The sequence below is a fragment of the Eurypyga helias genome, unplaced genomic scaffold (genome assembly GCF_000690775.1).
Source record: "Eurypyga helias isolate BGI_N326 unplaced genomic scaffold, ASM69077v1 scaffold11117, whole genome shotgun sequence".
In the NCBI taxonomy this organism is placed as follows: Eukaryota; Metazoa; Chordata; class Aves; order Eurypygiformes; family Eurypygidae; genus Eurypyga; species Eurypyga helias.
In genome coordinates, this window is record NW_010259866.1 from 25645 (window position 1) to 52508 (window position 26864).

The 26864-nt window shown below is 42.2% G+C and overlaps 1 protein-coding gene across 1 annotated transcript in view; it reads left to right on the forward strand.

Annotated features, from left to right (window-relative positions):
• LOC104511996 (C-Jun-amino-terminal kinase-interacting protein 3) overlaps positions 1–25941 on the forward strand; it is a gene marked incomplete at both ends in the record, with an annotated part of 36675 nt that extends 10734 nt beyond the window's left edge. The window contains 13 exons of the mRNA XM_010154809.1: positions 4177–4423; positions 7043–7145; positions 9823–9941; positions 13754–13765; positions 15110–15127; positions 17319–17376; positions 18346–18498; positions 20099–20180; positions 21994–22124; positions 22745–22801; positions 23217–23387; positions 24901–25027; positions 25846–25941. Of these exons, the coding sequence (XP_010153111.1) occupies positions 4177–4423; positions 7043–7145; positions 9823–9941; positions 13754–13765; positions 15110–15127; positions 17319–17376; positions 18346–18498; positions 20099–20180; positions 21994–22124; positions 22745–22801; positions 23217–23387; positions 24901–25027; positions 25846–25941 (1374 nt within the window). The remainder of the gene's footprint in view (positions 1–4176; positions 4424–7042; positions 7146–9822; positions 9942–13753; positions 13766–15109; positions 15128–17318; positions 17377–18345; positions 18499–20098; positions 20181–21993; positions 22125–22744; positions 22802–23216; positions 23388–24900; positions 25028–25845) is intronic.
• Between the last annotated feature and the right edge of the window lie 923 nt (positions 25942–26864).

Genomic DNA, 26864 nt, shown 5'->3' on the forward strand with positions numbered 1-26864 from the left:
GGAAAGAGGAGGGAAAAACCCAAAGAAAGAAAAGAAACCCAGCTTATTGTCATGCCCATTCTGCATGTCTGCAGATTACATTAATGTTACCTTGGCCTGAGGGCTTCTGCAGGAGTGGCCTTCTTGATGCATAGTACAAGAAATTTAGGCAAATTCAAAATTTATGCACAAAACAAACATGCAATTTCCCTTTTTTAATACTATCTTTGTAAAGTAGCCAGGCCTAGCACAGCACAGACCATAGCACTTTGTCAACCATCTGCCATCATTGCAGTTAGAAATGTAGAAGCAAAATCTTTGAATAAGACGGAGACTTCTTGGAACCCAGCCCTTGCTTTGGCGTTGGAGGCACAGAAGTTTGGGAAGCATAGCAACTTGCAGAATGCCAGTTGAGTCCTCCAGTCATTTCTGGGGAGCTTTGCCTGGAATTAGGGAATAGCAGTGCCACAGTACAATAACGTAATTAAGGATGGTGGAAATGAAGCTAGAGCATGAATGTGCGTGTTCAGACTAGCGGTGTACCAACGCAACACTGCTGTAAGGATACAGGCAGCAACGAAAATGTGCAGAGACCAGCCCGCTTCTGGTTCTGGAGCCAGTCTATTCCTTGGGATCTCCAGGCAGTGCCACACACTATGGTGTGAAAGTGCCCTCGAGCTCCCTAGTGATCAGGCATGTGTGGCAGGGGTTAGTTTTTAGAGAACAGGTGGGGAGACACTGGGGTTAGATATGTCTTCCGCAGACATGCTAAGGAGTAGTTCTTTAAGTGGTACCATTGCAGAACTTCAGGAAGAAGTTGAGTAAATTGCACTGATAACCCAGCATCTGCATTGCAGGAGAATGCAACAGGAACCCAGATAAATTGGAGGCTTTGATGTCCAAGTTCAGGTAAAGGGAGGGTTACTGATTGGATCTCTTCATAATTTGTTGGTGGTGTCAGGCAAAAAAAATCCATTTCTGGTTACAAGAAAGCTTTGTGCAGAAGTAAAAGTGTGCTACTCCAAATTTATCTGGTGGTTAGTGCTGGGATTTGTGTTGGTGCTTGCTAGCGAAACTCAGAAGTGGGTGCTGGGTATAAGGAGGCTAGCTGGCAGGGTGGAGTTAGAGAGTTTGGACTGTGGAAGATTTGGATGGGGTAGTGTGTTTTGGAGGATTTCCTAAGAGTATGGAGCAAACCTATGGATAATTAAAGGATGTGATTGACTGACTGACTAGATTTGCAATTTGGAATGGAGATTTTCTTCCTGTGAGCTTCTTGCACACTCGCTGACTGGAATGCTATTTTGTAAATATTTTGCATGACTGAAATGTCAGCAGTACTGCTTGAGCACTCCTCGCCTCTTCAGCAGCTCTGATATTTCACTGACATCAACTGCACACACGACTTGCTTTCCCATTATGTATATTCTGACTCTTCTGACTAGTTTTCCTTCTTTATGATGCCATACTGTAGTTATATTTTAAGTGTCCTTGTATTCTTCCTACTATTTTCTGTTTCGGTTGCTTTCATTATATTATTTTTACATTCAGTTGTACATTTATTTTATACAGTGTTTTGGAGATGAAAGTCCTTAACATTTTTGTTTTTATGTACTATGCTTTCAGTGTTATAACCATACAGTTGTGGCTTCTCATGGTGACATATGACTGCTATGAATGTTGGGCCTTTGCATTGCATTTTGGAGGTCACTACTACACATTTGATGTTTAGGAGGTTGACAGGTATGGCTGTAGGTAAGTGGTGATTGTGGAGAGTATCCTTTGGGTAAGCTACGGGTTATGGAGAATGCCTCCTGTGCTGTAGAGGACAGCTTTACACTTAGTGGAGTATTTAGCATTAATGAAGCACTCAGGACAATAGAAGGAAGATACCAGCAGAATTAATAGAGCTTCTGGACTGTAAAGAGGAGCACCTTGGTAGTATTTATATTTGGGAGGAATGTCTCCCAGTGCAGGTTGGTAGGTTGATAAGGTATGTTTTCCAGGTAAATACAAAACTCAGATGTATAACCAAAGAGTAGGTAAAAGACCAGGGTAATTACTCACTAGTGCATTCTGCGTGAGGGGCAGATTACATCGATAAACAAGAAGTTACAGGATATCTCTGATACAAGTATTGCCCTGATGATACAGGTGATGACACTGATGATACAGGGTTTATGAATGACATCTAGTTTCTAAAAACAAGGAATGACATGTGGACCCACCTGGGTGTGTCTTTTACAATGCTAAGATGCTCATGGACTTTGGTTATGCTTATAGACTTACACTGCTTACAAGAACATCTCTGAATCCTTTCACCAACAGAGTTTTATTTGGGGAAAGAGGTTTTATGGTTGCACTTTACACTTGATACTCTTTGTCCCTTTGTACATTAGAAGCTGTAGCAGGCAAACTACCATTGGAGTAGCAAAAGGCTTACTGGATCGTATTTGTTCGCAGAAATCTGGTTTGATTTTTTTTTCCCCCCCCTTTACAGATTAGGATAGTAGCTCCTGAAACAGGAATTGAAGTAGAGGTAGGAAGTGTGGTTTTCGCATGTAGCAGCCTAAGTGTAAAGTCCCCATCTCAGTCTCGATGCTAAAATCAGGAAATGTGCTGGGAGATGATTCAAATGTCCACGTGGGTGCTTTTTGGACTGGCAACGCAGAAACTATATAGAAAATGTGGATGTATTTAATGGTGACACAGTTTTAAAAATTCTTAATTTCCAAGATAAATGCACACATGCAGTGAAAATCCTTTGACTTTCACAGTGCAGTGTACAGCAGGGTATTTTAAGATAAGCATGTGGAGGCCAGTCTAATTAAAGGAAGATCTTAATAAGATTCCAGATTAAAAAAAAAAGGCTGCAAAGGGTTAAGTCACCATTTTTTTCAGTCTTCTCATCCCATTTTGATTTTTTTTTGTCATTTGTGAAGCCATTATTAGAACAAGAGGACAAGACTTGCAGATTTGTGAAGTGAAACAGCGTCACAGCTCCAAGGTTGAGAGGTTCTGAGCAGAATCAGGACCTTTGTAGCACTTGCACAGGAGAGGAGAGGCAAATAGTAAAAGTCAAAGCTTTGTCTGGATGTGCAGATACTGAATATCACTGCACCCAGTTGCAACTCATTATCATGTATAACTCTCAACATTAATTCTGACATCTCCTTGCAGGCAGTAATTAGAGTGGGCCTCTGTGAAGAATAGGGAGATCTCATCTGGGTCTGGGAGTGATCAGAGCATTGGTCAAGACATTAATTGGCTGACTGTGGCGTCGTGGTGTTTTAATTGACAAACCAGGGTCACAGTATAAAATCCTGACAGAGCCTTGAAAGCCTCCCATGTTTTTCAAGAGGTGGTATTGCAAGAAACGGGGCTGTAATGTCTGTAAAACAGAGAGTCACTTGTGCGCGTTTCACACTGGGACTCCATCTCCGACGTTAATTTATCAGTTTCTGGTTTTTGAATTCTTGGGTCTTGTCGTCCTGTCATTTGGAAGTGAGGAGACCACACCTCTTTCTACTGTGTTGTCAAGCTGGACCCATGCCTGGCTAGCTTCTGCGTAAGGTGGTATGGGGACATAGGTCTTCTGTGCTAGCAAAGTCAGACCATCCCATCTTGGTATCCGCTTTGCTTCTTGCAGTTTAGTGTCAAAACCACTTTGCTGTTCTCTCATCCAGGTTGTGTTGCTGGTTTACAGTAATGACATCATCCAAGACCTCTAAGAGGCCACTTCAGATCCTTCCCAAGCAATATCCATGTTGCCTTCTGGTCTTGGGAAGCACTGGCCAGGCTTACTGCAAGTACCAAAGCCCTTCAGCTTCCACTGTAATCGGTGTGAGCTGCAGGTGCTTTTCATTTGTGGTAAGGCCACCTTTCCTGAGATACATGATGAAGAGATCACACACTGATATGACTTCTGAAGAACAATGTTTAGTAGTAAAGGAGGAAGGATCTCAGTTCTTTCTCAGGTGCGATTTGCTTGCTGAGTTCAGCATGAAAACTTACTGCATCATTGTGGTTGCAGTGCCTTGTGTCACCAGCAAGTGTGGACATGTAGTTGGTACAACGAGCAAGACTCATTCTCCATAATGCTTTAAGGCAGCCATACACTGACAAATGGGAGATTAATTGAAATGTATAGCTGTGCTTTCCCCTTTTTGTTCTTCCCCCACTCTGGAATTGTCGTAGTGCCCCCAGGATGAAATGTCTGAATCTGGGCAGTCCTCAGCAGCTGCCACACCGAGCACCACTGGAACCAAGTCCAACACTCCCACCTCATCTGTGCCCTCTGCTGCTGTCACACCCTTGAATGAGAGCATCCAGCCCATCAGTGACTACAACGGCATGACCAAGAGCAATAAGAGGGCACGAGAAAAGCGAAACAGTCGGAACATGGAAGTCCAGGTCACGCAGGAGATGAGGAATGTCAGCATAGGTATGGAAGCCGGAGCTTGGGTATTTGGTCATTAAAGTCATTGACTTCCCAGTGCTTGTGTCCCTCTGTTACAGGAAGAGGCTGGAAGACTGAGAAGTAATCAGCTTCGTAAGTGTAGAATTTGAGGTAGCCTTAGAAAGACATATGAGCAAGGCAGGGCTAATTGGATGCTAGCAGTTTTCTGAGTAGCAAGTTTTTCAGTAGTAGGAATAGTTTCACAAACACACAGGTTGGGAAGAGCTCACTCCCCTGCAGCTGCATTCATCCATGTCATAGAACCTCTTTCACGAAGAGTCAAGTCCCATTTTAACATAACTGAGCTTCTGGAAAGCTGTTTCTGGACCTCATGAGTATGATAGCTAAAAGCTTTCATTTAGTTTTCTCTCTGGATTTCTTTCTAAGTATTTTATATCCAGTTGTTCATGTGCCGAATTTTTCAGTTATTTTCCTTTCTATGTACTTACCCCATACCTTGATGTGTTCAAAAATAGCAATTAAATCCAGCTGGTTTTCTCAGCTAGTTAAGGGGTTTTCTTCAGTCTGTTTCTCATGTAAGAACCCCCCCCAAATCTTTGAAAGTTACAGTTGTTTTCTCTCCACTTCCTAGAGACCTTTAGTAATTTGAATTCATGATTTCTTGCCAGGAAAGCCATCACCTAAGCCTTTAGCACCAGGCTGTTTAAATAAAGAAAACAGTTTAATAAAATTTTAAAAGTCCCTTTCAGTGTTTCTTAATACAGCTGTGCCAGTGTAGTGTCTGAGCAACTCTCAGCCTGTATTTTATTTAGACTTGCAGCAGCTTTCAGAGATGAGAAGTGGTCTGGTTTACAGGTCATGAACTCACATACAAAAGGACTGTAAAACTAGCTGAAAATTATAAGGAAAGTCTGTTCAGGAGCACAGGGATGGGTTTAGGTCTCCAAGTTTAGCATATGAACCAGGTGATCATCTTTTTTCCTAAGTAATACAGAGGAAATTCCTCTCCTAGCATTCACAAGCTGGTTCTTAACAAATTTAGTCTATAAACCAACATGTAACATCTTTTGTTGTAGCATTTGAATGAGAATTGTTGTGACTCGAGTCCCATTCTGTATATATATTAGCAGCTGAGGGTGTCCCAGATATCGGTCTGCCAGAAACTAATGTAGTTCATAAAGCATATGGCTTCTGCGTAGCCAGCTGTTAAGTTGTCATTTGTTCAGTGACCCTGGCCAAGGCAAGTCAGTATAAGCATTGTTATCAGAGAAATTGAGCATGTAGCTCAAATGCCCTATAAATATTTACCCTTAATTTTACAGTTGTTACTTTACAAGCTCATTTACCATCAGTAGCTTCCTTGGGTCATCTGCTCACTTCCATATGTGTGCATTGGAAAGTCATTGTGCATGTGAAAGAAAGCTTCTTTTTTCTTGGTGGAAGTATCGTATTGTGGAATCTGCTCAAGGCAGGTAGTTGTAACTTTCCTAAGTACTCTGCATATTCAACCTTTCAGCTGTTTCGTACACGTAATGCAAAATCAGATCTCCATGCTGAGGGGAAGCACAGATACATGAATTTTAATCATGTATTTCATGCATCTGTAATTAAAATGTCTCTCAGTGATGCAAATGCCTTAGAGCTGAACTACCAAAAAAGGATACTTAAAGGTATTTTAAAAAAGCTTCCCAGCTTGAAAAAATAAAGGAAGCATCTGTTTTGGTGAGCTTGAGAACGACTGGTGTACAGATGCCCACTTTGGCAACAGATGCAAATCATACTTTGTCTTCAGACATGGCATTTATTGCCAGCTGGTGCACAGTGTCAGCCTAAAAGAGTAACGTCAACACTCAAGTTGTCATGGGCTTTGTATATTTGGCTACCGAGGCCATTTGGAAAGGTCAAAATTTCACACCATTATTGAGGGACTTAATGTAGTTTACATATTAGGTCTTTACTCCTTCAAGAATTTCTTGTGTGAGCAGACACACTGTTCATATTACTTGTTTAGAATAGGTACAAGCCTGAGCTTCTGAACAGTATGGTATCCAATAAATGTGACTTGACAAGCGGAGAAAGTTCCTTATTCTTTAAATACTGTCTTCAAACTGTAGATTATAAAGAAACCAGAGTAGATTTCATTTATCAGTTTTGTAAGTGAAATGTAACAGGTATCTAAACCAGTTGTAGACTTGAGAATTTGTATGGAAAAAATACTTCTATATACAGTAGTCTTTGGGAAGCTATGCAGAAAACCACTGTTGTCTTCTGTCTCAGCTAAAGCATGGTGATTGAAGAGTTTTTACTGACAGATAAAAAGTTAATTTGGAATTTACTTGAATGGATGAAGTATTTCTGGTTATCACATTTAAATGAGAACTCAGGCCAGTGACCTTGGTGACACTCTGGTGTGGTGTCAGGGAGAGGATGCTTTATGGTCTTCCTGCTCTGGAATTGTGAGGGCACCTTCCCAGCACTGGTGCATTTGTGACTCTAGATGACCAGCCACATTCTGTTCCTGTTTAAAGACTTTGAACATGACACCATGGAGTTTTGAAACCTTGATATTTAAAGCTGTCCCTTCAAGGAACACCATCCTGTGAAAGTCCTGATCCTATAGATCCTATGTGTTGTTTTACTTAGGAATGGGCAGCAGTGATGAGTGGTCCGATGTTCAGGACATCATCGATTCTACTCCAGAGCTGGATATGTGTCAAGACCCCCGCCTGGAACGCACTGGTAACAGGTATTGATTGTGACTTTTCACTGTATGCTCTTTTGCTTGGTTTTAGGAGTGAGGAATGGGTGCTGTGGCTCACGCTGAGTTCAAGATACAGCTCTTTGAGAGAAAGTCCGTATAATCAGCCTGGTATGAATATGAGGGGTCCTGACCTTCTTGAGTTCTCCGGAGAAGGCAAATGTTTGCTGATAATCTGCAAAAAGATCTGTCCAGCAGACTCAGAGATCAGCTCAGGGCTTGTTTGCCTTGCTGGATCAGGGAGGATGGAGAGATGGAGCAACGAAAGGTTTAAGAGAGGCAAAGGGGACATGGGCTTAAGTTGTCAGGAAGGGTGAAAGATGCATTTCTCTAATAACTGAATTCAGAACTGATCTCTTGTAAAACCTCATGTGTTTTTTAGTTTAAATTTTTTCAAATATTTGAAGAGCAGGAGCTGATTCACGCGGGAGGACAAACAGGAGTAACCCCAGCAGATCCCAGTCCCGCAGATTCTGTGCAGAGGGCAGAGCACTGGTAACAGGTTCCATCAGCAGCTGCAGACAAGGCAAGGGGATGAATTAGGTCCCTGTGCTACCCATGATCATCAGGAGAGAGGAGTGAAGAGAAGAACGCTTACAGTGTAGCTCAGAGAATGACTGAAGGCACAGGCCTGAGGTTAAAAGGAGCCCTTGGACCAGTGGTTGGGTATGGGTTCAAGGTGACGCTGGTCAGAGCAACTTTGACCCATCAGTGCACTCAGGACCTTGCTGGAGTCCCCTGAATTAGCAGACTTGTACCGATTTACTCTGCTGCTGTGGTTCCTGTCCATCACCTGTTCTGTGCTAATCCTGTTTAGCTCCCTAAATGCTATTAATTTAGCTCCATAATTTAACTCTCTAAAGTCTTCATTTTGGCACCATATTTCTGTGAGACGTGTTACTCTAGAATGAGTAGTCTGGGTAACTTGGTTAATTTTTTCTAAGGTCTGGTAGTTAATTTTACACGATTAATTAATTTTTACTCTCATCCAGTGGGTAGTTTGGCACTACACCAGCAAAAATAACCCCCTAGCTCTTACAGGTATGCAGAAGATAGTACACTGACAAAGTTAAAGTGAGATTTTCTCACCTCCAAACCTGGACTAATTCCCCCTGTTGAGCACCCTCTTCGTGATGTGTGCAAGCAGCAATAACAGATGCATTTCTCAGCTGTGAAGCCACATACAGTTGAGCTCCCCTCAGAATATGTACAATGCATGGACAATTTTTAGGGTCAGATGCAGGAGAAATTTGGATAGCCAGAATAGCTCTGTGTGGGGAGCACAGAAGTGATGAGACCAGTTCGAAAACAGGCAGACTGAAGGAAAAGAAGAGAATGGAGAGGATTGCTGCACTGGCAGTTCTTCAGGCAGTGATTCTGATCCAGGTGGTGAGACTGAAAGCTGTAGGAGTCACAAGCTTACTCTGGAGCTGCTGAACAGTGTGCTTCCTGCTGTAGAAGGAGAATGCTTTTTAGATACAGACAGCCTCTGGAAGTTGAGTGCTTAAGAGGTAGGTTCAAGCTGAATTAGGTCTTCAGGTCAGAGGCCGAGTACTGGTTGCTTCTGGTCACTTGTGCTGTGCATTAGACTGTGTGAACTGATTAATCCTGGTGCAGCCATGGCACCCATTTGTAACTCCTCAGTGCTCTCAGATGTCTGGGTACCTCTAATTTTTCTGTAATTGAAAAAAACCCACTGTTTTTTTTTCCTTTTCGGTGTAATGTACTGTAATTCTGCAATATCAGAGGCAGCTACTGCACTTCATTTGTAACCTCCAGGCTTTATCCCTGAGACTTCATTTATCTAAGAATGAAGGCATGCAGCCTGAGATAATCTCCAGTGGTACTGACCTTTCTGTTAGACTGCCAGGAAAAATTGCACAGCCTCTCTTCATGCTGGCTGATTCCTCTTGTACGAGGCAGGGCACTTAAAAGTGTTTATACCCGCATGAAGACCATTTTGTAGCGTAGGCAGTGACAATCCCAGAGGTTGCCTCACCTCCTTGTAATAGCTGTTTTCTGTCTGAGCCATGACACTGTCAAGAACTGTGAGAAGATTCTTGATGGTACCAAAGACACTAAGAGATGGGAATGTCGTCCTGTATGATGCGATTCAAAAACATTAACTTTGATTTACTGTTAATGGAATACATTTTACTGACAGGTAAAGAAGCATTTTGGTGCATAGACTCACCCAAAGAAGAATCTATCCTTTCAAGCTGATGTCACTTAGTCGCTGGCAAAGAAAAATTACCATTGCTGTTTTCAGCATGAGAGTCCTTATCTGATAACTGCTCTCTGAGGTTGCTGTCTCAGTTGATAGGAGTGTGGAAATCCTTGCATCATCTGAAAAGTCAGAGCTGAGAGCTTCTGCGAGTTGAAATTTTTCTGTCAAATATGGAGTAGTCATTAACGTGATTTAAAAGGAAGTCAGCAGGGTGAGCTTTTAGGTTGTGCATGATATTGGTTGTACTTGATATGGGGAATAAATGTGCTTTTGTCTTTACTCAGTATGTTCCCTGAATAAGCCCGTGGTGAACAGGTGGAATGTGCTCAGAGGGCTCATTGATCGCAGAGGTCTAGGATGCCCAGTATTTCAGAAAGATATGTTCTAGCTTAAATGTTGCCAAGTAACAAGAATCCTTGTTTTCTCTTCCAACAACAGCCCAACACAGGGAATTGTGAACAAAGCGTTTGGCATCAACACAGACTCTCTCTATCATGAACTTTCCACAGCAGGGTCCGAGGTTATCGGTGATGTTGATGAAGGAGCAGATCTGCTAGGTAAAAACTTGGTTAGAACCATTCTGTCTTTTCTGGTACAATGACAACTATATTAAGCTTCTAGAAACACTTAAATTCTCTTTTTAAGAACTTGGATGTTTGGCTTTTAAAAAATGGCATGGAAACGGAGTCATTATGTGAACGAAATATGTACCTGCAGTACAGAAATGTTTACTTAGAAAGTAACTTAAACTGAGTAACTTTTATTTGGGTTGTCCTTATGTGCATAAATTACTTTTCTCTAGGATTCTTCCATGCAAACAATTTGAAGACAAAATTTGCTCCTTCTGCTTCCTTCCTGAAATTTCCCCTCCCCCAGTGATTTTACACACTAGCAATTTCACTTGGAATAAAGGGTTTGTTTGAAATCTGCGAGAAAGCAACTCCATTTATTAAGACTTTGAAGTTTACATTACATGGAAATACTGTGGTCTGTATTGCTGTTTTTACCCTTTTATAATCAGTCTAAGACAGGTAGTAATTCACTTTGACTGATTTCGAAGGAGCTTGTAGTCTCTGAAGTGTAGCAATATTCCATATTCCTGACTGGGGCTTTGAAGCAGAGAAGCAGCTTTGCCTCAGGTGGCAGTCTGAGCCTTTGCCATACTTCTTGGTGTTGGACTCTTGAGTATCTAGACCTTAATTCATGACACAATTTAAGCATGTTCTTAAGTCCTGCCGACTGTTTTCCTGAATCAGAAGAATATGAGTGGTATTCGAATACTCAGATAACACAGGCAGCTGACAAAAGTTTATAGCTGTGTAGCTCAATTTCTGTTTTACTGCTTCCTTTAGGGAGCCTTAGGAGATGTGAGCACTCCAACGATATGCCTTTTATGCATTTAGTAGCCAGGGGTCTGATCTGGAACTGTACATTTCCTTTCTGGTGATTACTGATGTTGTAAGAGTTGCTTATGTATAATCTTGTAAGTTTGGTTCTGTATATATGTCCAGAACAGGATGAGCTGAATCATGTCACAGATTTCTAGCAGGTCACATTTGCATAAATTAAATTAGAAGGATACTTGTATCACCTTTCAATAAAAGCCTTGTATCAGGACCCTCTAAAAGGATATGTTTCTGCAGAGAGGATAGATTTTTACCCTGTTCACTGAAGACTTAACCATGAGGACTGGAGACTGGAAAGGAGGTTAATGCAATACTTCTTGCCTTATCAAAGACAAAAATCTGTGAAATTATTACTATCATAGGCAGTAACGTGACTGGAATGTAAGAACAAGATCCAGACTACCTTCAGAATGCTTGCAATACCTTTTTGGTACGGATAGGGTTTTTTTGTTGTTTTAGAAGCATGGTACTAGCCCTGCAACATGAAAGAGAGCTCAGGTGCATGGATTGGTGACCACTGCCTGAAGTGTTTAAAGCAGTTATTGTTTCACCTCCAACTCAAGATTGCTGGAAGAAAAAATCTATAGGGGAGTCAAGATGAAAGCACAGGCTTTCTCTGCCTGCAGCTGGAGCCAACGTGTGCAGATACTTAAAAAATTACTGTTCAGGAAAATTATTTGATGTATGAATACACAGGTTGCTTCAGACAGGCCGTTTCCCACTTCTGGAAGCCTGCCTTCTGGGAAGCCACTTCCCCTCTGGATTAACCTGTAGTTGGACCCAGTGATCAGTGAGAAACGCAGACTGTTGTTTTCAAAGGGCCAGACGTTTTAGTTGCCTAAACCTTGCAAGGTTGGTCACCACAGTTTCAGTTAAATTCAAAGCTTCACCTCTTCCAGTAATAAGGCTGCCCAAAGACCAGTGATTGATTTTTGGGTTGTGAGACATCCATTGTTTGGCAGTTACCACTTGTAGTAAGTATGTAGAGACTTAATTGAACAGTGCGGCTTATGAAGAGTACATTTCGGGAGGCGGGGAGTGGTGGTGGTACAGTTGTGCTGGGACAATTTTTTGGTTTGAGCAGAGCAGCAGAACTGTTGCAGGTGGTTGCACAGCAGGCTAGCAGTATACGAAGGTTCCTCCTGGTTCCTTTTCAAACCTGGAGACGGGCTGTGATGAAATCAGGTAGTTCTGTGAGTTTCCTGCAAGAAGTGTTAATCTAATTAATCCTTTTGTTGAATTCTGGCTACTGACTCTGCCCACATAGGAGTGTTGTTTAAGATGAACACACATGTTGCCAGGAGTCTACAAAGGGAAGAAGAAAGATCGAGATCTTAAGAGATCATGTCTCTGACCAAGAAATGAGATTTGTGTGGGGTTTTTTTTGCCGTGCACTAAGAAAGCACTAAGAAAGTGTGGTAAAGATGGAAGCAAAAGGCTAAGTCTTTACTGACAAATCTGTCAACATTATTTAAAATACTGCCTTTTTTGTTAGATAAATTGTTCTGCTATATCTTTGAGTATGAAGAGCCATAGAAGAAATTCTGTTTTATGGACATGATGTAAAAAACAAGGTCCACAAGCTGTAAGACTTCACTCTTTCTAGGTTGCATTTGGAGTTCGTTTCTCTCTGTAAAGCAAAAGAATTAATGAAGTTTACCCCACCTGAGTGAAATTCGATACTTCATCTAGTCTCTTTCAAAACTTGTCAATCAATCTTCAAAGAATATTCTCTCCTTTTGGACTTGGTTTCTTAAAGAAAGAGAAATCTCATTAGAGAGGACTTCAAAATAGAAGGATCTTACAAAAATTACCTTTGAGCAGTAGCTGGCAGGCAAGTCTGTTGGATGGATGGAAAATCTCACTCATTCCTTCTGGACATCTGCAAAGTGACTAACATCTCTTGGTACAAAATTGGCACTCTTCATTGAAATTTTTGAATATAAAATAAGAAATAAAATATCTGGGGTTCCCCCCCGCCTCTGATAGTGCCGTACGTACAGGAGTTTGTACAGGAGGTATTCTGGAGAAAAATGTGGAATGGGAACAGTTATTTAGTAGTGGTAACTGTAGACCAAATTCTCTTCTTTCTTAATACAGCCTTAGGAACACTAGTTGGCTGTTTGCATATTCACTTGTTAATCACAGGTTTGTACCTTCCAATCCTGGGTAGACTCCCCCTTCTCCCATCTCCCCCTTCCTGCTCTTCCCTATGCCAAAAGTTTCTGGACATGAAGGAGCACTACCAGTTTGGTTATGTGCTATGGACAGGCCCTTCCTTTCAGTTTTAGGATGCTCGACTGTGTTTGCTTTTGAGATTTAAACCTCCCTTCAGATAACAGGGGTTTTGTGGTGAAGACAGAAATTCAGCCATATTAGTGGTAAGTTATACGCAGTTTTTTAAACAGAGTTGAAATGAGATAATCAAACCGAGTCCTAGTACTGCACTGTAAAAAAAAAAAAAAAAAAAAGGTTCTAAATGCAACTAATTGTCTTTTGCAAGCTGAAGTATCATTGAAGAGTACATTTATTATCAGAAGATGTAGTTGCTAAAATCACGTGGGGAGGGGAAATGAGAAAGAAGGTAGTGGGAACTAGCTGTTCTGCATTTAGTGGTACACAACTAAATAAAGGGAAAATAAATGCTTCTCCAGCCCAGGAAGATGAAATTGCCTGAGATTAATGTCTGGGAAAGTGGGCTTAGCCGAGACATGTAGTTGCAGTTGTACCATGAGTTACCTTCCCTTTAATTTTTTTATGTCCTGTATGTAGACTCATGCCATCTACAGTCATGGCAGGTCCTGTCGTTACTGTTCCATGACTTTTGACATTGAAATGGCTGAATCACTGTTAATTTTTTTTGAACAAAATTTTTATTTTGTTGGTTTCAGTCACTGATTGATCTTTTTTTCACTTCCTTTTCTTCCCTTGTCTCTCTGTGCTTCGCTGGACATGGCCCATAGGGGAGTTCTCAGGTGTGTATCTCCTCTGCTCAGTTTCCTTTGTTGTTTATTTTCCCTTGTTGAGGTGGAATGACATGGTATACACATGCGATACTCCCCTGCTCTTGTCCAAACACGGTTGGCTTTGCGGACTTCTCCCAGCTCCGCCTCACTTGGTTGCCTTGCACTGGTGGGTCCCTGGGCTGCAGGACATCCCTGTGCTGTGCTCACATGACTGCTGCATTTCAATAAGCTTTTCTTGTGTGGCTTTCTGCACATTTGCTCCACTGTGTTACACTGGCCTGTCACTCAAGGTGTTGGGGCTCAAAGTGCTTTTTTTCTCTGTCAGAATGGGTGCTGTGCTTGGAGCAGAGCTTGGGTGGGCACAGGACTGAGTTAGGTGTGTGCATGACGGCCACCGTGGGTTAGTGGATGCACGCTGGCCCTCTTCTGGAATAGCTGTAGTGACGTGAAAGACACTTTCTTGATGGATTAGAGCAGCAAAGCCTCTGTCTTCTGTTGAAGCTTTGCCTTTCTGGCAGGAGTTGAAGTGATAGCTCTGTCATTTGTTTTGGTGAAGGCAGCTCACTACCTTAGGATCATGCTCTGCCATCAGAGGGATTGCACCTTTCCATAAAATACACTGGGGCCCTGATGCAGTTTCAGATGAAGTCAAGGGTCTCTCTCTTGATTTCAGTGCAAATTTGATGAAGTTTTCCCTGTAGTAAAGGCAGTTTAGTTAGGCAGACATGATAGCGTGATGCTGTGTGGCGATGAGCTCTGTTATGATCCTCTGCCCAGCATCTCTTGGCGTTGGCTCTGTGAGATTACAAAAGAAAGGCATGGCATCATCCTCTCCTTTAGTTCAAACAGATTTTACTGTAAGCCACCTATTCAGGTCCTTTCTCAGAAAACCTGCTGCTGAAGTTGTGTTGGAGTTTGTTGCAAGTGCAGAGGTGGGCCTGTGCAAAAAGGCCAGATGAGACCTTTGATATCCACCCCCACCCATTTGTTTTTCCTCCTGCGCCTGTCCTTCCCTCCCCCTATTCACAATGTCTGTTGAACTGCCTTTGTTTTGGGGATGGGAAACCCAGAGACGTAGTTCAGGAGGAAAGATGAGGGTGGAAGAAACACCTCATCTCGAGCTTCTCCCAACATCTCAGGTGTAAGTCCCTCTTAGGCCAGGCTGCAGCGGAACAAGGTGTAATTAGTTGCCACTGAGGATCACGTTTCCTGGCACCGCACCAGATGTACACATGCTGATGAGCTGCTCTGCTCTTTACAGACTGGTACTTAATGGCTGCTTTTTTTCTCTTCCTTTCTTCCCCTTTGTCCCCATCTTTCTGTTCCCTTTCTCGTACGGGATGGCTCTCATAGTACGGGATGATTTCTTTGGTAAGGCGAAGGCCTTTTTTATTTTTTCCTCCCATTTTTTAAATGTGCTTTTTTTTTTCTATATTTCTTTCATTCATTCAATATCCCTCCACGTCTTGCATTTCCTTGGTTTGTTTTTTGTGATGGTGTTATCACATCTCCAAGAAGCAGGATGCAGCTGGTCAGAAGCGGTGATTTGAGGATTCTCCTCTGTTTCTTGTAGTTGATTATCCACTTTGATGCTTCACACTATTTGCCTGGCTGTGGGAGATGGACAGTGTAGGGTGGGCTCTGTTAGACAGGTATCTGTCCAGAGACCTTCCCTTTGCTCCACAACACAAAGAGACAAAGAGATCTCCTTTTAGTCACTCTGCAGTGGTATTTTTTTGTCCCCATGAGCACGGCTTTCCCGTAACAGCCTGCATAAGGTGATGTGTTCATTAATGTCCATTCTGTGGCTCTGGGATGGCTTCATCCATTTCGTTATTGCAAAACTAGCCCTTCAGATCCCTCACTGGTTAAAGCATTAGGCTGTGATTGTGTCATATGTAACTAAGGTAGAAGCTATGGTGAGGTTACTGATGGATGGGAAGCTGTTGTATGGCTTTTAGTTCTGGCATGGTAGCTCACCTTCTTCACCAGAGTTCCTTTCTCTCCCAAAATCAGCAGCAGAAAGGGATAGATGACTCAAGAATAGAAAGGAAAAAGATTTAGTCCAGAAAAACCTGGGGATGAACTCTTAACCTGTGATGTCCTTGTGCCGTTTAAAAAGGAACATGAAAGTCATATAATAAACAGATGACTTCTTGGTCTTCTGATCAACATATGGCATGCCACAAAAGAAAGGGCTATAGGTCATTGCCAAACCAAAAATACACGTCAGTTTGCAGTGCAGTTAGTGTCTCTCACTTTTTTGCTGTTTGCACAGCATCCAAAAAACACATTGCCTGAAACATCAAAGTGATTAATTACCTGTCTATAGATTTTTCAAGTGTTATTTAAAAATGCTGCTTCTTACTCATTCTTGCTTGGAATTTGCTTTTGCCATCATAAGTTCATCCCATTTGACTGTGGGAAGAGGATCTGTATGTTGGAGTGTTGTGATGTGTTCTCACTTCTCATATGCTACCACGTTTCTCTAACTTCCATTTACTTCCAGTTTGTGTTGTTTTTATTTTATTGCAAATATTAATTAATCAGCAGACAATGGATCATGAAAACTTTTGATGTCTTTGCTGTAAAGGAAAAGGTAGTTCAGAGGGGCAGGGCAAGGAACACAAACACTGATGAGTATAAGACTCCTTCATGCTCTGAGATCTGTGGTGAGAAATAAGCTACAGCCCTAAGCACTGTCCCCCGTCAGGGTGGGTTCTTTTTACCTTTAGTTCTCAGGGGGCCTCAGGCGGCCAGGGAGCCAGTAAGTCCTTGGCAGTAGGAAACAATCCAGTTGTGCTTTTGGTCCCAGATTTTTCAAAGTGCTTGCAACCCAATATGCATATTGCAATTGGTGTGTGTTGATGCCCAAGTACAAGTGTAGTGTGTCTGATGTAGACGTTTTCTTTAGTGTGGGTCTTAAGTGATGGGTCAGAGACTTCAGATTTTAAACATCTCTAAGAAAGCTGTTAAAGGTAGCTAGAACAGTGGACAAGCAAATCCTGTTAAAATTGCTCTGATGGAAGGCTGATAATGGGAAGCCTTTCATATGCATGACACTGGTCACAACCATGATCTCAAATCTGTACTGAGAAACAGAAAATTTGGCTTAAAATAAGAAAGAAGGAAAGTCACTGATGTGCAGATATGGCCAGCAATTGGACAGTGTTCTGCTGTCCTCTGTGAAAAATCCTGACCTTGTACCTTCTTTCTTCATGAGTGATGATAAAATTGGTTGCAGTAGCTCATGGCTGAACAGACTTGACGCCCCCCAACGGTTGTTTGTGAAGCTCTCCTCTCTGTCCCTCTCAAGGGAGTCTGTGAAAGTTGGGGTAAGAAGCTAGGTCTGCATTTGGCCTCTTTACAGAAGGACCCATGAGTGTCTTTGCTTGTGTTGCATGGGCTTTCAGCAAGAGGCACTGTGCTCCACACCAGGACAGAGAAGCCTAGGGAAGCCTAACAAAAGTGCCTTTTCTTCCTCAAGCATGAGTCAGGCAGTGCCACACAAGGTTCATATTTGTCGGGGAGCAGGTGAAAACTGCCTGGTCTTTCTTTTCAGGAATGGGCAAAGAAGTGGGGAATCTGCTGTTGGAGAACTCGCAACTACTGGAAACCAAGTAAGGAACTGTGGCATGCTCTGAACTGCCTGCCTAATTATAAATGAGATGTCATCTTGAAGTAGGTCTTGGCCAGAACTCCTGCCTCATAGGGGCTTGCTCGTTTATCTAACAGGTTCTCTTGATACTTGTTCCTCTTCAATTGCAGAAGAGGAATTGCTGTTCTGAGTGACTTTTCTAACTGTTTCCTTTCTGCAGGCACTTGGGTAAATTCTCTGGGCATGTGGTGGTAGTGTCTAGTTCTTACTGAAATCTGTGGCAAGCTTTTAATTAACTTCAGTGGGAATCTAGATGTGGGTCTGAGCCTCTGTGAGGATACTGCTGCTTACAACTTTTTATTTGCAAGGTTTGCTACTTGGAAAGAAAATTTTCTTACTATTGAGAAGAGTTTTCAAAGATTTAATAGTTGATACAGGAGAAGCAGACAATGTAATGGACTTACTTTGTGAGAAAGGCTGGCAAACCAGATACTAAAGCTAAGCAGCCAGGATGAGGAAGGCAAAGTACTGCTAGAAAGAGCTGGAGAACTTACTGTGAAAGGAAGCTGATGATTTTAGTGATTTTAAGATATTTTAGAGCTGATAATCTGCAATTATCCACGATTACAGATAACAGCAGTTCTGAAAGACATGTTTCAGATCTTCATTCTGTTCAAGACAGAACCATATACAGGTGATAGGTTACCCTACACCTGCTCTCTGCAGTATTATGTCATTTTGAGGAGAACTTGGTCTGTCAGTCAGGGTGACAATACTGGACAAACCTCATCCTGACCATTTATGGTGATTTCTGTGTTCTGCAGCTCCTTCTTGCCAATCTATTTTCCCATGGCTTACAGCTGGACTGAATTATTTAAATACACTCATTTCAACTCTCCTTGTAGTGCCTGTGACTTTAGTTTCAGGTCTCTCTTATGGACAGCTGCAGGTTTTGGGCATTTTTGCTTATTGTCCCTTTCACACCTTTAAGAAATGCTTTGAACATTGTGAAGAATGATTTGATTGCCAAGGTGGACCAGCTGTCTGGAGAGCAAGAAGTACTGAAGGGAGAGCTTGAAGCAACAAAGCAGGCCAAAGCCAAAATGGAAACCAGAGTCAAGGAGCTAGAGGAGGAGCTGAAAAGGTGAGTGATTCACACCCTGCCCAGGGAGGTGTGAGGACATGAGGGATAAACCCACTTCCTCTCATAGTTTTACTCTGTTTCCCTCACGGAGGTTAGCATGGAAGTTCAGAGTTACCTTACAGAGCCCTTCAAGACTGATGGTAGGTGGCTGAGAGATTTTTAGTGTTACGTTATTTTTACTGGATTAAAATGGATTATTGAACCTTAGAATACCTGCAGAATTTTCCTCCCCAGGACTAGGATTCTGCAGCAGCAACTGCACATCCAGGCTCCCTGGAGTGAAGCGCATTCAGAGTTTGAATTTGCAATTAAAAAAATAATAAAAAAGAAACAAAAAAGGGAATTTCAAAAGTAATAGTTTTGAAGGAAAGTGTCAAGAGCTTGATCCGTGTAGCAGCCTAGACAGCTCTGAGAGGAATGACTGCCCATTCATTTATTGAAAGAGCTAATACAGGTTCCCGCACACAATATTTAAATACCAGTATTGTTAATTGTTTCATTATTCATGTTAAGAATGAGAAGAAGAGTCACAAGAGATTTTAAAGTCCTATGCAGGTAGCATTTGGAGTGATCCCACTTATTTTCTATCGATCTAGTAAAACCGTGGCCTGAATGCCTAGCAAATCCTATGATGATTTCATGTCCATAAAACGAGAGATGCCCCAGGGAGCTCAAAGCAACATAGTTACATTTTGGCTAGCTGTACACTGCACTGTGGTATCTCAGTTCGGAGAACAGTGTTTATTTTGCAGAGAGAATGTGGAAGGTTGCCTCTGTAATGGGAGCACGGGATCACCAAGAATAACACAGACTGGTCTCTTGGTTGTTCAAAATGTCTGCTATGAAAGTAGCCTCACAAGCAGTGGAAATAGGTCTGATTTTTCTTAAAAAAGCCTTTTTGAGTCATAATATACATAACATATTGAATAATATATTATGCAGTAGGGACATGGACTTCTAACCGGCAAGTGTGCCTTTTTAGGAGATGGAGACAGCATGTTTTTTCTGTGGTGTCTTTGTTATAAAAATGCTTGTAATTCACATGGGACTGCACAACTGCACCCTGCTATGGAGTTTAAAGAAAATTTAAAAAAACCACTCAGATAAATTCTTTAAGTATTTTATTAACATGAATTTGATGTTCTCTTCTTTACCATTATGGCAAGCTGTCCTTCACATTAAAGGTTTTCTTCAGTGCACTGAAAACAGAAGCAATCGAGAAGAAAAAGTTAAGCCATCATTTTCTTTGCTCATAGTGGCTCATTTTTCTCATGGTTAAGATCTCATCAAACATTTGAACATAGATTATGGTTCTGAAATAGCAATTGGCTGTGCCAGTAGTCAGTATTATGGTGCTTACATCAAATGTTCCAAAGAAATGGGGTGACGTCAGTGAAGCTGTTTGAAGTAACATGCTGCAAGAGAGAGGGAGAAATACCAGACAAGCATCTCATAATTTGTACACTTAGCTCGCAGTTTGAAAACGTTTCCTTGTGATGCATGCAGACAGACTTTCACATAGATGGTTCTCCTCCCAAAACACACAAGGGCCAGCCATGGTGTCACTTGCTGGTTTGATGCCTTTCTTCCTGTTTCCTAGAGTGAAATCTGAAGTGATTGTTGCCCGACGAGAACCCAAAGAGGAGGTGGAGGATGTAAGCAGCTATCTCTGTACAGAATTGGTATATTACATTACTAAAATGCCTGCGGGGAAAGGGGGTTTATATACTTACTCTGTATTGCTTCCTATCTGTGAGTCCTTAGATGCAGATTGATCTTCCTTTGTTAACGATAAGGGCAAAGGTGGTGAACTGCAGGTTGTTGCTCATGAGTATTGCAAATAGACACATGCTGTGAGGTCACCTCTTCATATGCCTTTAAAACTGTAGTTTGGCAAGGATGAGCAGCTGACATGGTGGCAATGCTGCGCACAATGTGGTTTCTGCAGTGCAGAATGGTGCTAGAGCAGTGCCCTGCTCAGCACCTACCTATTTTATCTGGTTCTCCCCAATTTTGAATTACTGTCTAGTGTGCACAGTGGTTTCTCTCGGGGTCTTGTGATAGTCAGACTTCTCCAGAAGAGCTTGTCTTAACGTTGGCAGTGAAGCTGTACGCTGTGAGGACACTGTGCAGTGAAATCCAGGTTATAGGGACAGCTTTGCAGCATTAACTGCCTTATTTTATTAGTTCTATAATTTCCATCTTGCAGCAGGGTTTTTCTAACTTATTTCTTTTCCGTAAGACAGTACTGCCTGTTGCAGGATACAGGCAGAAAAGGTTTATGGACTGTTCTTCTGTGACAGCTCTTCAGACTGTTTGGCTGAGGTGTAGAGGCTTTTCAACAAAGACCAACTGTGGCTAAAAAAAAGTGCAAACCAAAGCAATAACAGAGATTTTCCTCTGTTATGTCACTCTGCGAGGACAGGGAATTAGATACTCTTCTTTTCAATATTACTATGTTCTTATTTTGTAAAAGGTATTGGAGCAGGTTCAGTTCTAGCTAATTCTCTTGACTTAACTGGGGTGAACTTGGTTTGTTGAGAATTTAGGTAGATAGGAAATTTTTCAAATAGTGCTTGTGAAATGTTGAAGAGGACTGGATTTCTTCTAGACTTAACTGACAAGAAATCTTTACAAGCTATTCCAGCTTGTAAAAATCATTTTAATTTATACACTTCTTGTTTTGACTGGTAATACAGATTTATTCCAAGTCCAGGGAGGCTGGAGAGGGACTTGGTTAATTTGTGCTATTACAGGTCTCAGCAGTACCCACCAGCTAGGATGAGCTTGGGAATTGTCACAGTCTAGGCATAATTCAGTACCACTTCCTAGTAGTGAGTTCCCAAAATCCTCACAATTTCTTTTTGGTCAGATATTTTTCCGTAATTTAGCCATGTTGTTCTAATTTTCTGCTGCTCAGAAGAGAGAAACAGCATCTCATTCCTTTGCCTCCTAACTCAAAGCTGCATGTGCCCTCATTGGAAGGCCAGGTTGTGTTGCTAAAGAGGAAAAGGCCTTTCTTTAGTTTCTTGCACCCTGTACCTTTATGAGTGTATACTATCAGGACACCTCCTTCCTAGTCCTCTTGAGGGGTTGGATGACATTACGTGGTCCTCCCTGCTGCTTGTGACTGGACTTACTAATGAACTAAAACGTTGGTTTCCAAACTTCTGGACTTAGGGACCACTGTCAATTCTTGTAATTCCTTGCAGACTATCAAAGCACCTTGCTGGCAATAGTCCCTGGGTGGGGTTTTCAGTTTGGCAGTGGTTCTAATTCTAACTTCCGTGGGTTTGCAGGACACCCCAGAGATCCATGGACCATAGTTTGGAGCTCACTTGTCTGGTATTAGCACCTCATATGGGGAAATCAGGGGGTGATCAAACAGAACAGGAGAACTAACAAATATGTCTTTCTGTCTCCTGACTTGCCCTGTACTAACATCAATCCCCTTCCATCTTTTGTTGGCTGAAGCAGTGCTCCTCCCCCCTGCAGGACAACATTCCCATAGCTCAGCGCCGCCGCTTCACCCGCGTGGAAATGGCCCGGGTTCTGATGGAACGCAATCAGTACAAAGAGAGGTTGATGGAGCTCCAGGAGGCTGTCAGGTGGACAGAGATGATCAGGTGAGACTGGGTGTTGGGTGAAATTCCTGTTTAGGACAGAACTTGGCCATGTTTGACCTTGTGGTCAATAGAACCTCTACCAAGGTATGGGTCAAGAAATGCTGAAAGTTTTCCGAACTGTAGATGCTTCTCTTCTGATACCAAATTCTTTCTGTCTTGCTCCTGAACCTGCTGCAAATCGTGCGTTGCCATCATTATTTGGAGACACTGGGCAGTTGTTTGTCTTGCTTGTTTCTTATGTGCTAATTAAGCTAGGAGAAGCTGTAGGGAAGAGGCTGCTTCTAATTAATGAATTCTAAAGGCTATGGCTTAAAGTGAATACAGTGAGTGGGTTTGTAGTTACCAAACTAGTACTGTGGCAGTGATAGTGTTTCAGGGAGTTGATAAAACTTTGAATTGAACTCGCTTACTTGCATTTCATGTCAACATTGAAACATAAGGTGTTTGGGTATGGTTACATTAAAGACCAGTGCATGTCACTTCCTCTGTTGTGTTTTGAAACATGTTAGAATGAATTCTGAATTTTGACACCGCTTCTTTGATGGAAATGGCCTTCTGGTTGGCAGAAGCCTGGGTAGGAGATGCTGATATTAACTTGCTTCTGCTGTGTTTGTCCTTAGAGCTTCCCGTGAGCACCCATCCGTCCAGGAGAAGAAGAAATCCACCATTTGGCAGTTGTAAGTTCTGTGGTGGTTTGTGCAAGATTAAGAAAGGGGAAGTGTTGCCATTTCTACTTCAGGTAGCAACTTAGTGTGCTCTAACATTTAATGAAACATCAACTTGAAGTGTTGTTAGAAGGGCTTCCTTTGTCCTTAGTGAAAAAAAATCACCAGTGTCCTGAAATGGAAACATACATACACTCAAAATTAGTTCTAATAAAGAGCTGGTTTCAGAAGGTGTCTGTTTCTGGAAGCTTAAAAACACTGTATGTCAGTCAAACTGAGGGCTTAGTGCCATGTTTGAGGTAGGGCAGTTTTCATGAAGGTCTTACATCACTGGCTGTGTACGTCCTGCTTCCCTGTTGTGAATGTATGGTGTGTTGTCTCCCCAGGCACATTTTTCTCTTATTTGTTGGCCTTTTTCTGTCTGTAGCTTCAGCCGCCTGTTCAGCTCTTCCTCGAGTCCCCCACCAGCAAAGCGGACCTACCCATCTGTGAACATCCACTACAAATCTCCAACAACAGCAGGCTTCAGCCAGCGTCGCAGCCACACCATGTGCCAGATTTCCTCTGGCAGCCGCACCCTGGAATTCTTCCCTGAAGAGTGAGTTGTGTGCTGTGTGCTTGTCTTAAAATAAGATGTTTTCCGCTTCAAAAAATGTCTTTGTGGTGTTAATATGTTTCTGTCTCTGGTGGTTTATCTCCCTGATCTTTCACTCTTCAGTAGTACCCACGTGGATGGGCTCAGCAAACTTAGTCTTCCCAAATGTATCGCTACCATGGCTTTCAAGGACATGATGGTTCATCTCGACAGTGGTCACTGCAGGCTGAGTTGGCCTCCGTCCTAGTTCTGCACTCGTGTTTGCAGGCTGTAATGAGATAGGGCTTTTGTGATAGAGCGTGGTGGCATTGGGATAGCAGGATGGAAGGTCTTGCCCAACCCTATTGACAAGGTGTGTAGGTGGAGACAAAAGTCCTTTCAACAGCACATTTAGGTTGCAGTATTAGGTTTTAATCTTCACTGTGCTAAAAAAGAAACCCTAAGGGTTGCTGCTGGACAGTCTTCTCCCTATTCTTTATGTCTCCAACACGAAGGGAGGAAAGTCTTCTGTGATTTACTTCAAAATGTGTGCGTTCTACCATTGTGACGTTGTACGGTTTCATATGTGGTACGTTTTTGAGGAAGGGATTTCAAAAATGTGATGGTGAAGTATTATAATTTCTGCAATAAGAAGGATTTGTTGGGAAGGCTCTAGATCAGGAAAATATAGGTTGTCTTTAGAAGCTTATATTTGTGTGTTATAGAATCCCACTGCCTTTGTTCTGTGCTTTTTATCCGATCAAAATACCGTAGTCATTGTGTGGTGTCGGAATACTTCTCAGCAGTGCATTGAATGATGTGACTAACCAGTCAGAAGCTGTTTGCTTTCTCATCCTCTGCCCAGGGGAGGAAGCACGTGCAGGGAAGTGTTTCATTTTAGCAGGGAGTTGGTTTTGGGTTTATGTATGTCTTTATGTGTGTGTGTGTAGGGGTTTTTGTTTTGGATTGGATTTCTTTGCTGATGTTGTTTGTACCTTGGAATGATACTATAAAAATGCATGGAAAGCTGGAACTGATACTCAAACAAACAGCCTTTGTTTATATTAAAACATACCTTAAGAGCTCAGAGATCAACTCTTCTTTTAACCTTTGCCAGTGCAGACCTGGAGTTGCTCTGTCGAAACCAGCAGTTTCAACAGCAGTTAGCGCAGTGAATGCTTTAAAATGGACAGAAAGATAAATAGTTGGTGGTAATGAAGAGGGGAAGAACTCAGAATGCCTTGCTGAAGGAGATGTTAGATCAGTGAATGGTAGCAGCTAAGCAAAAATTGGTGTAATCTCAGAGATTTGTAGGCTTTAGGGCATTTGATTCCCCGTTTCTGAAGGGCTCCTGGAGCATTTAAGTGGAGATGACAATGATTTGGCTTGCCACATCACTCAGCTAACAGGGAATCTGTTTCCAAAGATGGATTTTGTTTGGTTTGTGTTTCCTTACCCTGCTATGGCAACACTTCCAACCTCCAAATTCTGTTTTTAACTGTAGATTGAGAAGTAATCCCGTTGCTTCTCTCCTCAGTGACTGTACGTCCTCAGCACGTCGTGAGCAGAAACGGGAGCAGTACCGCCAGGTCCGGGAGCACGTGCGGAATGATGACGGGCGATTGCAGGCCTGCGGCTGGAGCCTCCCTGCCAAGTACAAGCAGGTAGGGACTACTCTCCGTACAGGCTGAGGGGCACATTGTGATGATGTGAAGACCTAACTCTCCCACTGGTAACCTCGGCTTTAGCCCATAAATATTTCATTTAGAGATATCTTATGCATGTTTTATTTGAATGGTAATTGTAGGCACAGATCAAATGTAGTTTTTTGGGTATCTCCACCAAAGTCAATGGAAGGGACATTTCCTCTGTAGGAGGGTAGCCTAAACCAAAAGTCATTAAACTTCTTTGTCCAGAGCCCACTACTTGTTTTAATTTCCTTTGTTGTTATAATTGGGCTTGAACATTAGATATTTCATTTATACTCTGAGAACTTTACTAATCGTTTAGTATGAAAACGAAATGCAGTACAGCTTGCTCCCACTTCTTCCCAGCAGTAACACAGAATCAAACATCATCAGCCTCATTTATTGGCCTATGACTCATTTAAGTGGTCAAAGATGAAATGAAGGCATCTTGCAGTGTGGCTTGACAGTGGATAAGTTTCAGGCTGTGATGGAAGGGAGTGCCAGTGTTCCGACTCCTTTGCAGGAAGCATTAACAACCCTTTCTTCATCAGCAGTGCATTGTATAGCCTCTCTTCACCATAACTGGGGCACTGTGTCATGGTGAGAAGGGCAGTCTCCCAGGTAGGCTGCTCCCATCACTGTAGGGACTCTTTCATTCAAGATGTGAGATGAAGCCTCAGCAGCACCCGTCTCTGAGGCTAGTAAGTTTGATTCTGACACATTGGTTACATCTCTCTTACCACAGCCTGGTGTTGCACCTTTGTACTGTCTTTTTCATCTTCTCTTCCCTGCAGCTGAGTCCCAATGGTGGTCAGGAAGACACTCGCATGAAAAATGTCCCTGTGCCTGTATATTGTCGCCCACTAGTAGAGAAGGACCCAACCATGAAGGTACATTGGTTCTCCATACCATTCTAGTCCAGAAAGGGGATCTGGAATGAGCAAAGAATTGTGGTTGCTAGATGTGCAATTTTTACAACAATCTGTATTTTTTTACATTATACGTTCCAAATTCTATCTTTGACTTCTTTTTTTTTGAGTGGTGGTTTCTGGTGGATGTAAAGTACCTCTCACTGTAAATTCGTTATTCTCAGCTGATTCTGCTTGCTAGGTGCCATGCTTCTGTCCTACATCATGCTTTTTCGAAGCAGCTCTTACACAATGTCAGCAACACTGTATGCTTCTGAGGCTTTTGCTAAGACAGAGATAGTGAATGTGCCCAGAAGTAACTAGTTTGTAACAGTTACTACAAAATAACTACGAAGTAAAAATCATCCTGTCTTTCATCCCTCTCTTTTTTTAGATTTCACTGTTCACTGGGATTCACTGGTAACAGGCCAAAATTATCTAGAGCAGATTTTTGTGAAGATGTGTCTATCAATACTAGATTATTTTGAGTAGAATTGCAGTTGGAAATAGATGGTCATCTCTTTGCAGGTAGACGCTTATCTGCTCTGACTAGGTGTTTTGAAACAGGCAGTGTGTCATTAACTTCATTCGGAGCTGATTTTTAGATGTCATTCAGATGTTTTAAGGTGTTAGAAAATTCTTATACTTCTAGTTGTTTCTAGAAGATAGGTGTGATCTTTGGATAATATTCCTTTATGATTTTGGATAAATCCAGTATTTGTTTCTGTAGTTCTATTCCCAGCATTCTCCTAAAACAGTGTCTGGAAGTAGCTCATAGGAGGTTAGCTAAATTTGATTTCAGAACATATGCAGTGTGCTTCTTTCCCTCTGTACTTGTTACGTAGTGAACTGAACAGCAGATTTGGGTTTTCCATTTCCTTCCAGGCCCACCCTCCCCCCCCACC